The sequence below is a fragment of the Syzygium oleosum genome, unplaced genomic scaffold (assembly GCF_021117445.2).
Source record: "Syzygium oleosum isolate NSW1041296 unplaced genomic scaffold, Sole_v2.1 Sole_v2.31, whole genome shotgun sequence".
Lineage (NCBI taxonomy): Eukaryota > Viridiplantae > Streptophyta > Magnoliopsida > Myrtales > Myrtaceae > Syzygium > Syzygium oleosum.
Window position 1 is genome coordinate 3,221,831 of NW_026607515.1, and position 14,498 is coordinate 3,236,328.

At 39.8% G+C, this 14,498-nt stretch overlaps 2 protein-coding genes across 2 annotated transcripts; both read right to left on the reverse strand.

Moving 5' to 3' along the window:
• Positions 1 to 5,192: 5,192 nt before the first annotated feature.
• Positions 5,193 to 6,914, reverse strand: LOC115683100 (pectinesterase PPME1-like). Its single transcript, XM_030607525.2, has 4 exons — positions 6,355 to 6,914; positions 5,942 to 6,148; positions 5,582 to 5,823; positions 5,193 to 5,357 (listed from the first exon to the last, which is right to left on the reverse strand). The coding sequence occupies exons 1-4, from the start codon at positions 6,859 to 6,861 to the stop codon at positions 5,198 to 5,200; spliced, it is 1,116 nt and encodes a 371-aa protein (XP_030463385.2). The 5' UTR covers positions 6,862 to 6,914; the 3' UTR covers positions 5,193 to 5,197.
• Positions 6,915 to 8,598: 1,684 nt separating this feature from the next.
• Positions 8,599 to 10,612, reverse strand: LOC115683101 (uncharacterized protein At1g28695-like). The gene is made up of 3 exons (XM_030607527.2): positions 10,386 to 10,612; positions 9,844 to 10,221; positions 8,599 to 9,313 (listed from the first exon to the last, which is right to left on the reverse strand). The coding sequence occupies exons 1-3, from the start codon at positions 10,533 to 10,535 to the stop codon at positions 8,813 to 8,815; spliced, it is 1,029 nt and encodes a 342-aa protein (XP_030463387.1). The 5' UTR covers positions 10,536 to 10,612; the 3' UTR covers positions 8,599 to 8,812.
• Positions 10,613 to 14,498: the final 3,886 nt, after the last annotated feature.

Consider the following 14,498-nt stretch of genomic DNA (forward strand, 5'->3'; position numbering starts at 1 on the left):
AAGTAAATTAAACGTTGTAATAGTCGATAGGTCTGGTCTGTGTCGGAACACAAACTTCATGTTCACATCTACGTAAAAGACGTCCAAGACCATGACCAAGGCATTTACGACATGGAAGAAATGATCCAATAGCGTGTTAAAGTTGATGATACGTGGTCAAACATACGAATATTGTGTTGGTATTTCATTTATCCGAGCATGAAGAGCTTTCTTCTCGGGACACTTGACGAGAACATTCATATAGGAGTTAATGCATGAACTTCATAAATCTGTTGTGTGAAATAATACATGCTAAGCACCCTCTTTTATGTGAAAAGCGGATAAGAAAGGCGAGATTATTATATTAGCTCTTGCATGTTTGAAGTATCAAATCAGAGATCACTTGTATTCTAATGCCAAGATTGATGGTGAGAGGTTAAAGTCATATGCATTGCCATCGTCGTAACTATCTAAATAAAGGAGATGGAAATGGTAAAGTTTGCCATATCTTCGCTAGGCGTTTATGGAATTATGACAGCAGATTGGTCTAGTAATCAGGGGGTGGCCGCGACCACTACATAAGCTATTGACGGAGTGGACAGTATAAGAGTGCTTTACATGTTGGGATATATTTTCACCCATTTATGATTAAATTGAAATTTCTGATTGGATAGTTGTAAATAATATGAATATCATCCGCATGCAAACTTAATCAATTATAAATGTGAGTATAAGAAAATATGACCCGTAGATATTATTTGTGCCAGGAAAATTCATCATTTAATAAACCTTCTAGAGACGAAATGAACTTTCTTAAGTAACATATATATCGAGCACAAATAAAGTTAAATGGAAACTTTTAAACGTACAGTAGAAGTTAGCCACTAGAATGCTGTGGGAAATCATCTTTGACTGATCTGCTTCCGGATGTTTGTCGCTTGTTTGTTTGGCCTACAGCTATGGTTAGGCTGCCGCGATTCATGTCGACATAGTGCTACAGTTTCAAAGAGATAAAAACGTGATGTGGATCCTTCGAAGAGCAATCCCCAGCAATTCCAATTGCATAAGCCTTAAGGTACATTCTGCTTACTTTCCATCAAAACTGTTGAACATAGTTTGACAGCGTAGTTGACCCGCAAAAGGCCTGCTATTGAACCATTATTCTATATGGGTCTTCCCCAGAAAGCGATGCAACGACTTCTTAGTAGAGAGACAATGGAACCAAGAGTTCTTGAAGTATTTTAATTGGTGCATTTACCGGACATTTTACTGCAATGTCAGCATTTCCATCCAAGTATTTCAAGGAAAGACTAATACTACACAAATCGAAAAAGTCTAAAAACGTAATTGCATTAAAAAAATATATACAAAGACGACATTGCGCAAAACGAAAAGTTCAAAGACCTTCACGTGATTGTCCCTTTGTTTGATCGTAATGCGATTTTTTGGACGACAAGATGTATTTTGATGTCGTGAGGAAGTTAATTTAGTACTTAGACCTTTTACTTTACAATAGATAGATAATTCTAAATGTGAATTTCTAAACAAGTGAGATTTATTCAGTTCAAATATCGAATAAGAAGTTATGACATGATCTTTAGATTATATTTTTTATTATAAGCGATCGGAATTAACCAATTACATGAAGGGAATTTCAACGTAGGAAAAATCTAATGCACGCAATGATATAGAATCAGATACGTTTGGACCCTCTGGTATTTAGTTCGAATGCACAAGACCTGTTCAGTTCGCGTGAACAGCAAAAACTAAAACAAAGTCAAAGTCATTTAAGAGAAAAATCAATAGAAGGAGACATATAATTCCACAGCAATGTAGACCCGCAACCGCGACGTCCATGGTCTTCGTCTTCGAATGAAAGGGATGCCGGCAGCTTCTCAAAGATAGGAAAATGTCGACATTTTCAATATCCTCGTTAAATTTTAAAAAAAAAATTGATATTGTAGCTTGCTTAACTGTTCTTTATTTTTTAATATTTGTAGAACTCTCTGTAAATATCAATTGATCTAAGTACATTTTCGAGGTGAAGTATATCGAGATACTTAAGAACTCTTCTATTAACTAATTAAAAAAACAACTCCAACATTACCTTTATATATAGGAGCGAGTGTCGAATTTAGAGTTGGATGACTCATTAAAATAATTAATTCCTTCCATGTTTTGTCACGATAAAACCAAAGGGATAATATTGTTATATCCCATGCCAATTCTAGATATTTTGTTGAGTTCGTCAATAAATAAGAGACAATCAATAGATTATTTGTCTCCTTTGCAAATGGTGAATTCACGACCGTGTATCGCATGCAATTATTATAATTTAAATTTCAAATTTGTATATCAAGTGTGAACTCATTTTTATTAAGAAAAAATCATCCAAAAAGTCCTAAATATATTGTACATATTTCAATTCAATTATAAACATTTCAATTTGCCAATGAAGTATTAAACCTTTTAAGATAGTCTCATTAAAGATCGTCCACATCAGCCACCGGTCGTGTCACATCAGTGTCATGTAGGACGACTGATGTGACTGGATCACCACGATAGCGATTTCTAACATAAATTGACCGGATAGATTAAATTGAGAAATTGTCAAAAGGTTTATGATCAAATTGGAAAGTTTAGAATCGAATAGGCATTCAAACAATAAGTTTAGGACTTTTTGAATCATTCCTCTAAATTATTGACTTCAAAATTCATTCTTGATGTGGAATGGTGACAATCCTCATCGCAAGTGTTTCTCCTCTACTACTTCTATAACACTGGCTCATGCCCCTCACAATAGCGTCTTTATGTGAGGTTATTTGTGCATCAGATTAGAAGAGAGACTTGAGCACCATTTATAGAGTTTTTAGCACATGCCCTCTCATCACAGACCGGGCTTTACTCGGCCCACACTAGCCAATCTCATATTAAGCTAATCAAGAATCTTTATATCTTACCTTACTAGATCAATCCTGTAAAACGGTAAATTACAATTTTAATTAATTGGGCTCACATCAGAAAAACTCTTATAGTTTTCACGTTCAGACCAAACTCTCCTCTTTATTTATTATTTTTTCAAGCTCTTTCTCTTTTTTTAATCGGATGTCTCCGAAGAGACCAAGCTCTTTCTCTTAGCCGCCACCTAGCGAGCACACATGCATGAATTCAGCAATCTTCGGCCCCTCTTTTTGATTCAAGCTCTCTCACCATGCCAATAGATTTAAGAATAATTTCCCAGCAGCCAACACTTTTTCTTCTTCCACTAGATTTCCACCCACCAAAGCGGTTGAAATCAAGACCAAGCACCTCCACTCAAAACTTGACATTAATTTGACCAAGCCACTTAATAATAGAGAAAAGTGTCAATTTAGTCATAAACCTTTTTTTTGTGCCAATTTAGTCTTAAACCTTTTGCATTGGTGCCAATTTAGTCCTAAACATGTTGCATTGGTGCCAATTCAGTCCTAAACTTTTTTTATATTGGCGCCAATTTAGTCCTAAACCTTTTGTTTTTGTGCCAATTCAGTCCTTCCGGCCAATTTTGGCCGGATTTTGCTGACGTGGACGTCGGCCGGACGGTAGCCGGTCACTAGCGCTGACGTGGACAACTTTAATAATATTTTAATATTTTATTGAATTTTTATTAATATTTTTTTTCTTTTCTTTTTTTTCCCCCTCCCCTCCCTCCTTCCTCCAGCCGATCGCCGGACCGGCGACCGACCAGAGGCCAAAGGCCGGTGCCGGTGACGCTCGCCAGCCACTGGCGAGGGCGAGCCTCGCCGGCGTCGGCCTCTGGCCGATCGCCAGTCGGGCGACCGGCTGGAGGAAGAAGGGAGGGGAGGGGGAAAAAAAAGAAAAAAAAAAGAAAAAAAATTAATAAAAATTCAATAAAATATTATTAAAGTTGTCCACGTCAGTGCTGGTGACCGGCTACCGGCCGGCCGACGTCCATGTCAGCAAAATCCTACCAAAATTGGCCGGAAGGACTGAATTGGCACAAAAACAAAAGGTTTAGGACTGAATTGGAACCAATATAAAAAAGTTTAGGACTGAATTGGCACCAATGCAAAAGGTTTAGGACTTTTTTGGCACTTTTCCCCTTAATAATCAATCCGATAATCACCACTTAGGCTGAGTGGTGCGTGAGATTGTGGTCGCCTGTGGCGGTGCCACTCCCTGGTTGGAAGCTATGGGCGGCCGGCAAGAGAAGATCTGGCACGTTGGGGCCGTTTTGGCGTCGGAGAACCTTGCAGAGAAGAAGGAAAAGAAATCGCTGGACTTGGTACACAAGGTGTGGCACTAAACCCTGCAGGGACTCGACTGCTATCTACGTGCTGGAGGTTTGCCTGAATCTACCTTCGATCGCGTGCCCAGGGACGGCTCGATGTTGTCTCGATCATTCGCGTCTCATTGTGCTATGGACGATAAATTATTAGGAAAGCAGAAAAAATAAAAAATAAAACAAGTAAATTTTTACGTGGAGAACCCTTTCGAGAAAGGGAAAAACCACGGTACTGCCCTTACAAGCGAGCTATTTACAATTATAATAGTAGAGATTTGGACCTATCGATCTGATTGAGGAATGGATGGCAATACGAACACTTCAACTAGTCAAGCATTTGAATCTTAGGGTGTGTTTATTTGAGTGAAATTTTTTTTCGGAAATTAGTTTTCTAAACTTTCACGCATTTGGTTTGCTAAAAATAATTAGTTAACAAAAAAAAATAAAAAACCATTTACGATAAAAAAAAAGTATACGGATTCTTAAACTTAGGGAAACGAATCCCCTAACCTAATAAGGGAAAAATGAAAACAAGTTTTTGGAAAGTATTTTTCTTTGTCATAAAAGTTTCAAAAGTTCTCCCCTAAAAGAACACGCCCTTAATTAATATTATAATTTCGGCCACTATGACCACATATGTGGTGCTTGTTGAAAGAATACAAGTCTAAAAGGAGTGCACATCCTCAGAATTCAGACACAGTCAAGTATGCTCATGGGAGAACAATGCAATGTTTACAACAAGAGATATGTGGAGGCATGAACAGTGCCACCGAATTGCGCCACATCATGATTCACCATAGTATATATACTCAATAAGAGCGTGCTTATATTTTTGGTCGAAAAGCAAGAGCGTGCATTAAATAATTGAACAACACAATGAAAGTGGTCATTACATTTTGGTGATCAAAATGGGAAGACTTCGGGTCTATTTTTCTATACGTTAGGGGGAGGAAGAAGCCATTTGGAGCCCACGATGTAGGACAAGGAGATGTAATTTTGTACTTCTGCGTCGCTCAGCTGCTTCGCGAATTTGGCCCGCCCCGCCGGGTTGGATCCCGGTCCCGAACACCTGTACTCTCCGAACATCACCGTCCTACCAAGTGGCAAGAACCTTTCGTTACGATTTTGTTCCATATGTATATGGTTGTGCGTGTATCAAAACCATGCATGATCGTGCTCAAGCAATTACGTCCATTCACCCCATCCCCTTCGGTGAGGTGGGCCGCGGTCAATATCTATGTTATGTAAGTTGATCTCGCACTTCATGAGCTAGAGTTGCATGCTTGCAATGGCCTGGTGGTGAATGTTATTATATACCTGTCGCGCTCGGGATGGAAGTTGTCGGACCAGCCGATGGGGGCAACGACGCTGCTCATGTCGGTGTAAGAGAAGATCACCCTCGGGCTGGCCTTCCACGCTCTTCCCAAGAATGTGCCATTGCCGGTTCCGGTGATGCTGCAATGCACGAACGAATAGCCGGTGTCCTCCGTGCTGCTTTCCCTTGCTTGAGCCGTTATTATGGTCAAATCATTATCTCCCAGGACGCGTAGCTCAGTGCTCTGCAGAATGCATCGCAACCATTGTTGGAGTTCAGTAGTTACTTGATTGAGTAGATTTCAAACCGATTGATTAGTCTAAAGATATTCGAGGACAAGTATGGAGCACTGGTATGCATACCAAATAAAGAGAAGTCCCCGAACCGAAGATGAAATCCACAGTGCCTTCGATGTAGCAATCCTTGAAGAAATGGAAGCCCCTGTCGTCGCAGAGCGTGTCCTGGAACCCTAGCAGTCTGCAATTGTAGAAGGCCGATTTGTCGCCGGAAATCCTCAACGCCACCGCTTGTGCGCCTGGCGTCTTCCCATCGGGCCTTGGCGCAGAATTCTGAAACAAATCGGTCGTGATCAGCATGAAAACGTACGTGCATGCATGCAACGCCGCATGGAACCGGTAAAAAGAAAATGATTTATGCTAGGAAAGAAAAAATAAGCGGGGAAAAAGAAGTGGCGAACTGCATCTGAAACTTGTAAACCTTGAAATGACGAAATTCAGAAGAGTAAAAAAACACACAGATTGCAGATGATACGCACCGCGATGACAAGGTTGGCAGCCACGAAATAATCGGACTCGACAATGAGGCTGGCGCTGTCGACCGTCCCATACTGTCGAGCCGTCCCTCCATACGTGAGCGTCGGCATGTCTTTAGGCGATCCGTACAAGGTCACGAAAGGCTTGGTCCTATCAATCTTGATCTTCTCCTTGTACTCGCCGCCCGCGATCGAAATGATCACGCGCTCGCTGTTCCCCGCGGGAATGCTGTCGATGGCGGCGGTCACCGTCTTGAAATCGCCGCCCCCATCTTGCCGTACCCTGATCACCTTCGACCTGGCCTCCGCGGCCTCCAGGTTCGGGTCCAACGTGCCCTTTCGAGCCGTGAAAGCCTGCACGTTGCTTTGGAACCAGGCGTTCACCTGGGATTTATCGGCCGGTACTGGGGTTTTGTCGTTGGAAACGGCAACCTGCGCGAGGGCAACGACAAGGGAAAGGACGGCAATCGCAAGAGGAGGGGCACGTCTCATTCCTAGTTTCTTCACCATCTTTTTGGGAGGAAAGAGAACTGCGATACGTTTTGCTTTTGAAGAGGCGAGCGAATGCAGGAGGGCGAGATTGAAGAGAAAAAGTGGCAAAATATATAGGGAGGATTAGGGGAAGAGAAATCCAAGAGTATGGGAGGTGTAGAGAGGTCGACGCATGTTGCGTTTTATGGGTGGCCAAGATTAGGCTGAGGATGAAAGTTGGCTTCTCTCTCTCTCTCTCTCTCTCAGCCTCTGTCTCTCTCACGCTCAGATAATTAGCATACCAATATCTAAAATAAGTTTTTTTTTTATTTACGGAAAACCATTCTCAAGAAATTATTTTCGGTATTTGGATAATGAAAAATTAATCGATCAACGAAAAGCCTTTTTCACGAACTAATCACAAGTATAGATTGAGGAAAATGACTCTCCTTCTGACAAGGAGGAGATCATTTTCTCTGATCTCTTGTTGCGCATCCAAGTGAGAAAGCTAGGCCCCTCCATGTCTATTTCCAATCTCTCATTAATTATTTTGATCTTTGTTTTTCAATGAGTCCCGTCCATTTTTTTCCATAAATCTTGTCTACCATTTCCTGAATATACTTTATGAGTGCTCGTGCTCGTCTACATTCCCAAAAACACACCTTCATATAATTTTTTTACAAATACGATTTCTTAATTTATTTCCCAATTTTTGTGTAATTCTTGTTATTTTGATGGATTACGAATAGAGATGTTGATTTAAGTTTGTTGGTCATTACATGTCATTTTTATGATATAAGCTACCTTAGCGGATTCACTTATTATCAAATACAATAAAATTATTTTTTTTCAATTTGTTTTCAAAGCTAACAAACACTAAAAAATAATTTACTTTTTCTGAAATTGAAGTTTCTAGAAAAAACTTCCAGCGACAAAAGGTTTTCGACGAAACAAACAAACAGATCCACAGAATTTGTTCCACATACTCCCATTTGCACGTACACTTTGAGCCTGGCGGGCATGTGCTGGCCGTGACATATGCTACTCTACCAGTTTGATTGATCAAAACTACCTTTTCCAGTTGAAGCTATCCATGAACCTCGTGACACCGTTTGAGGCAGAATTTCATTTTTCCATTCAAAACATATATATATATATATATATATATATATTTTTTTTTTTTGTGTTGGTAAATTTCAACGAGCATTGGTAATTGTCTAGAAATTGTTGGTAAAAATATTATCGATAACCTTTTTTCAGGCAATCTGTTGGTACATTAATAAAAAAAACCATACAAAAGTTGGTCGGCAGCACAAATAAGAGTTAGTAAACCAGAACTAATTGGTAATTTAATCAGTGAAAAGTTGGTAAGTAATGTAGAAATTAGGTTGGTAATCTCACATAATAGTTAATAAATTTAAGATGTTGGTAAGAAATGTCAGTAAAAGTTTGCGAAGATAAGAGAAGTCTTTGTGTCAGAGATCCAAGATGTTGTTAATTAAAAAAATTAACTAACCCTTGGTAACTAGTTTAGAGTTAGTAACAAGAAACTAGTTAGTAACTTAATCGAAGGAAAATCGACAATCACTCTAATTGAGGTTGTCAATTCTAAAAAATGTTGTCATAAAAAGTCGGTAAGTAAGATAACTAAAAGTGATATCTCAATAGAAATTTTGGTATAAAATATAGATAATCTGTCAAATGAGTGTTGATAACCCAAAACAAGTTGGTAAGTTAATTGGAAACTAGTTGGCAAGTCTCACAATAAAAAGGTTACTAATTTCATATAATAGTGGGTAAATTTAAGTCGGATGGTAAATAAAATTTACTTAAATCACAGACATTAGAATCGACTCCGGCTGAGCCCAAGCATTACATGAGGCCAACTAACGTGGCTCATCAAGTCGAGCATCGTTCTGGTAGTCAATAATCGCTGATCAATCGCTTCAAAGATAAATCTAATAACCACGAGCCAATGCCAAAAAACTGCCTAGTGCCACGATTCTTCGCAAGCCGAGTGCAGCGACCAGGCAAACGGCGCTGTATCATTGGCCGGAGGACTACTCTTGAACCTCTTCCAGTCATGGACAATGCTGGTGAGATCGGCCACTTTAGCCTTGATGGTGCGACAGCAGTTGGCATGAACCGTGGACACGACCCTCACGTCCCTGCTGTCTTCACAAAACCCGCTAAACAAGGCCGTCTCCAGGAACCTCACCCTCAGGCCGAGCCGCGCGAATGCACCCTCGTGCATCATCCGGTCCAGCACATCCTGCTCCTTGAGCCCAAGGGATGCATTCTTTCTCTGATACCACTCGCGGAAGAGCGCGACAGTCTTGTTGTTGGACCGAACCATGTAGAAGCCAGTGTTGATGGGGTTGGCTTGGCTCCACTCATCGCCGTTGAACCGGTCGTTGCTGATCTGGAGGTCGACGGTGTCATCGGGGCTCAACCTTGGGAATGGGTCTCTTAGCCACATCACATCCGTGTCCTAGGAAGGGCAGGCACGAAAATTCATCAGCCTAGGTGGTGTTTAGCCATAACATGCATCTAGTATCACGGATGAATCTGTGGTGGTATCTGTGGAAAGTGGAAGTTGGTTTTGCTGGGAAAAAGGGTTGATAGTAAAACTAAAAGCTAGCTATCCATACTTTAATTCAGTGAAAGCCAGGTTGCAGCCAGAATAATCGAAACTTGAACAAATATCACGTAGGGTTGAACTTATTATTATTTTAGGCATGACTACGATAACTGGTCATCTATACTAGAGCCTCAAAATGGAGCATCTCGGACCCTCTTTGGTCCCTGGATCAGCCATGGTACTAGGCTTTGCCAACTTTTAGAAGTCAACTGTAAAATTCCTTGTTTTTTACCCCAACTGCAATACTAACATTACGTCTAAATAGCAAACTTACACTACCTAAATGTATCTGGAAGATTTTGCACAATTACATGTTCCTCCGGACCATGAAAGATGCAAAACATTTGTAGGAGGGGATCAAAGGAAATGGAAAGGAGTACCGTGAAAATGAAGCTGTAACCTCGCTCGAGCACGTCGCCCAGAAAGAGAGTGCGCCTCCACATCATGTTGACGAAGTCCTGGGACATGTACACTTTCTCTCCGGCTAAATCATTCTCTGTTTGGAGCTTGTAGCAGTGAAGCCTCAGGAACAGGCATCGCTCGAATGCCATTTGGTCGATCGCCACCAATAAGAGATTGTCGACTAGGGCGCGCATGTCCTCGCCCAGCCAAAACCCGTCCAAGAACAAGTCGAGCATCGGCTTATCCCCTTCTACATAAGCCTCGTTCACCATCGCTATGATCACCGTCTTGTTTGGCCGCGTCGCCTTAGCCAATGCTTCCTCAAGCTCATCCCTATATTCGGTTGCGTTTGATCCCTAGACCACATGTAACACCACACAACACCCTAAATTACACCATGTGCACAAACATCCCATGGATTTAGGTTTTGTACAGGCCGCGCTAGAATTTATATAATGTCGCTTATGTCACTCAAACTTCGTTGAATGAAAAGTAAGGAAGAAAAGGGAAGTTTGCGTACCGAAACAATGGAGGGATGAGTGTTCTTGCCTTGGAGCTGAAAGAGGAGGTCAGTGCCTGTGGGAGTCGAGTTGAAGAAAATGTACAGAAGGCCCACCAAGAGAAGACATGCAATGACCAAGTGACTGGCGCGATCTTTCAGATATTCCATCTGCGATTGCGATTAGAGTCGATATCAGGAGGGATCTGCACCGTATGTGTATACGTCGATATGAGTTGAAGAGAGAGCTTCCGACCTTAGATTATGAAGAATGCGTGCTACTTGCCTAACTGTCTATCTTAGGACTTTAATGACGTGAACCTAACTCCAGTTTCGAGTAAGAGAACGTCTTCAATGCAAATCCTTTCCTACCATAATTCACATGCAAGAAGCAAAACGATCATTTATTATGGATTGGTCTTGGTGTTTCTGTGGGATTGAGAAACTCATCGGGAAGCATGATCTGTGACTGGATCCAAACTAAAGTCGAATAGCAAAGAATGGTTACTAGACCGAGAATGCCGTGGAGCACGGCCTTCCTAATGGGACTATGGACCTTGTGGATGCAATGATTTCTCATGATGAGATTACTCAAGTTAATTTAATTACCAGAGTGGATCCGTATCCCTGCGAAACACATGATTCGAAACTTCGAACAAGATAACTCTTTCATGTAAATCAAGTCAATCACACAAAAAGGTAACAGAAAAATTAGAAAATCCAATTGAAATCAGATAACGTCGGCTCACCCTATTTCCTCTTTTTTACTTTTCTCCCCTCCTAAAAGTTATTTTCTTCAAAGAATTGCAGAATGTGAGAGCGCATGTGTGAAGAGACAATAACCACAACAAAAGACAATGCCGGAAGAGCCTTGAGAGTCCTAGACACCCACATTGTAAAAAATTGAAAAGCATATATATGTCGAAGGATAAAAATACAAATAAAAGGAAGAAATTTGATGTGTACTTACGGTCACCAAGGCTGGAGGCCACATTCCAAGAACTCATGAAGCCTTGTTGAAGAAGATCATCGCAATTTCCATGCTTCTGTATGCCCTCCAGATCGGTGTAATTCGATCAAAGTCCTTAATGAACGTGGAGAATTCATACTTGTGTTTCTTCACCTTGACGAAGGAACCAGGTAATTGGGCGGAAACCGAGTTCATGGTGAGGACAAATCCAATGAGATAAGAATAGAAATTTGAAACGGAGGAAAATTTAATGCTAGAGATAAGCATGCTGGTTAGGAAGTATGATAGAACCAGGAAAGGCCCGCAGCTTTCAAAGTGTCGATGTATAATAGCAACTAATGCTCTTTTTATCTTGTTTTGGGAAAAACAAAATTGATCCCATTATCTTGATTTATTTCTATATTCCATATTGATCCATTGACAACTGTAGCACGATACAAAGAATTAATAGGGTTCCATGATATCTAATTATAGGCTTTGTTGAATTTACTTTTAGTAGGAAATGAAATTAAATTACTAATGAGGCTAGTCCACGATTCACAACTTATTCTATTCGTGATTTTCTAAAGTTGGGATAGTTATATGTGATTGTCACTTGCCTTTTTTAGAAAATTTTGATTTAGATTTTGATCTTTGTATTTCGACATATATGTATTTTATAATTTTCCCGAAGAATAAACTTATGAATGCTTGAATCTATCTATTTATATTATTTCCGTTGAAATTAGACTTTAATTAAATCTCAATCCAATTTTGTCAAATTAATCATCGTGTCAGTCCATCTACTATATATTATATCTAGAAAAATTAGTTATATATAGAGAGAGTTGTAACCTAAACTATAAAAGATTTTAGCTAATATACCAATAACTATTTGTTTCTTTGGCCCAATAATAATAGCTTTAATTCTCGTAGTTTTGGCTGTTTTTGGCCTAAGAATAGAAAATTTTCTTGCTTCTACGCACAAAATGTGTATCTGCAGCATAAAAAGTTACAATGTTAAAAGTCTCTCGTTTGGTACATAAATTTTGAATACAGTCGCACCATGTACAATTTAAATTGGGAAAAGGCACCCAAGGTAGTTGAATTATTGCAAATTATTCAATCATGTCTCTAGACCTTTTTTTTTAAACATAATTGGATCCCTAAACTATATTTTCTTTTGTACAAGTTAGTCATTCCTCTTTTTTATTGTTCTTTTTTGGTCAGTAGAAAAATTTTCATTTTACATGAAAGAGAGGTACATAACTTCAAGACAAAAATGCAACTCCCACAAAGCAAGTAAACCTTAAAAATGAATCAGCTTGGTACAGCCTGCAGAGACTCGCTCGCTCCACAAGAATGGATCTGTCATAATATTAAAGCACAATCGGCAGCCGATCACTGAATCTTGCATTATCATTAGTCATAAGCACATGTTGAGATTTCCATTTTCAATAGCTAAGGCTTTGTCAAAAGGCGGTGCGTGCCTAGATCCAGCGTCCCTAGCACCATCACCGTATAGAGAAGACAACACCGACAGGTTGAAAGAACGTGTATAACGCTTTGTAAATCACAAATTTATATCTAGATTGAGATAGAATAGCCCACAAATGTTGGCTAATTTCTGTCCATAATTTTGATAGAATGATCAATTCGAACAAAAGAATACATAGTTTAGCGACCCAGTTGTCAAAAAACAAAAAATCCAGGAATCTGAATCAACAATTTGGAAAAGTTCAAGGAGCTCTGATGCCTTTTTCTCACATAAGTTATATATACCTTTGTCTTAAAGCCAAACAAAACCTCACAAAAAAAAGAGGGGGGCCGGGGGTGGTGTCGTCTTTGCCTTTTGATAAAAATTTAAAAAAACTTTGTTTAAATTAGAAAATAGGATATGAAAGTAGATACGATGGTTTTGTAAAGGGCAAAAGTCATCAAAATAACATATCTATCCTGAATTTTTTTTTCGGTAATACCAAAAATCTCAAACTTATATTTGTGTGACATATTTATTCTCCATCAAAATTCTATTAATGAAAATGGGATATGTTTAATAAAAATCCTAGGGTCGACGACGCTCGCTAGGCTTTGATCTAGGCACCTCCACCCAGATCTAGGAGAGCCTTACTAGCCTTGGCTTGGGCCGGAAACGCTTAGTAGGCTCGAGCGATGGCCGAATTCACCCAAATCTGGGCCAGCCTAGCTCGGGCCTACCAGGGTCGCCAGCCCTCGCCAGCCTTGCCAGAGGCAGGCGAGGCCTCGGCCGGGGCCAGTGATGGGTGGCAGCAACAGTGCCCAACAGCGAGGACTGCCCTTTCTTTTTCTTTTTCTTTTTTTCATTGTTGTTTTTATAAATAAATTTTTTTTTAGTTTTTTATTTAATTTAAATAAGATTTGAATGAGAAAATAATAACAAATGCCATGTAGGAGAGAGAAATTGATTTAAATATGCCACGTCAGCATTTTCCGTCAAACAATTTGACGGTATTAACTTTAGGACTCGATTGAACCAATTTGACAAGTTTTAGAACTTGATTGCACTTTTTGCAAGTTTTAGGACTCAATTGTACTTTGGTGATAAGTTTTGGGACTTTTAGTGAATATATCTCTAATGAAAACCATTAAAAATCTACTTACATAAACGTCAGAAAGCAAACAATGTTGACATGGCGTAAAAACTACGTTGTTTTAAATAATCTAAAGAAACTGGGAGTTAATGTGCTGTATGGATAAAAGTTTGAGATTTTTTATGTCACAAAAAAATATTTAGGATAGAATATGGCACAATAAATATAATTTGAGATTTTTTATGTCACAAGAAAAAATTAAAATAAATACGTCTTGTGAGCACAGTTTAGAATTTTTGTGACTTTTTTTTTTCTTTCACCGAAGCCGCGGCAATTTATCGGCAGACATTCGTGTTGATACGTAAAAATCGAGACTCTCCACAAACGTAATAACATCTCTCGAGAACTGGGTCTTCCTTTCTGGATGCTTCGAAGCATCGAATATTCACGTACCCAAAAACTCCGCCCCGACCGGCGTTGGGGATGTGGCCAGTGTTGTACTGGGACTCTATCCCAAACCCATCAATCAGCCGCCCGACGTGGCAGAATCAACGATCCTCTGGCCACAGACCAAAGATGAGCCGTACCGTTGTGGTGGTGTGGTGTGGTGTGGTG

What these genes read in the sequence shown, in the direction of transcription:
- LOC115683100 (XM_030607525.2), bottom strand. Translation starts at nt 6,861, where the DNA reads ATGGTGAAGAAACTAGGAATGAGACGTGCCCCTCCTCTTGCGATTGCC. An exon ending in CTGCCAACCTTGTCATCGCG is followed by an intron (nt 6,149 to 6,354) that starts GTGCGTATCATC and finishes GATTTGTTTCAG; the next exon opens with AATTCTGCGCCAAGGCCCGA. An exon ending in TTCCATCCCGAGCGCGACAG is followed by an intron (nt 5,358 to 5,581) that starts GTATATAATAAC and finishes GCCACTTGGTAG; the next exon opens with GACGGTGATGTTCGGAGAGT.
- LOC115683101 (XM_030607527.2), bottom strand. Translation starts at nt 10,535, where the DNA reads ATGGAATATCTGAAAGATCGCGCCAGTCACTTGGTCATTGCATGTCTT. An exon ending in CTCATCCCTCCATTGTTTCG is followed by an intron (nt 10,222 to 10,385) that starts GTACGCAAACTT and finishes CATGTGGTCTAG; the next exon opens with GGATCAAACGCAACCGAATA. An exon ending in GTTACAGCTTCATTTTCACG is followed by an intron (nt 9,314 to 9,843) that starts GTACTCCTTTCC and finishes TGCCCTTCCTAG; the next exon opens with GACACGGATGTGATGTGGCT.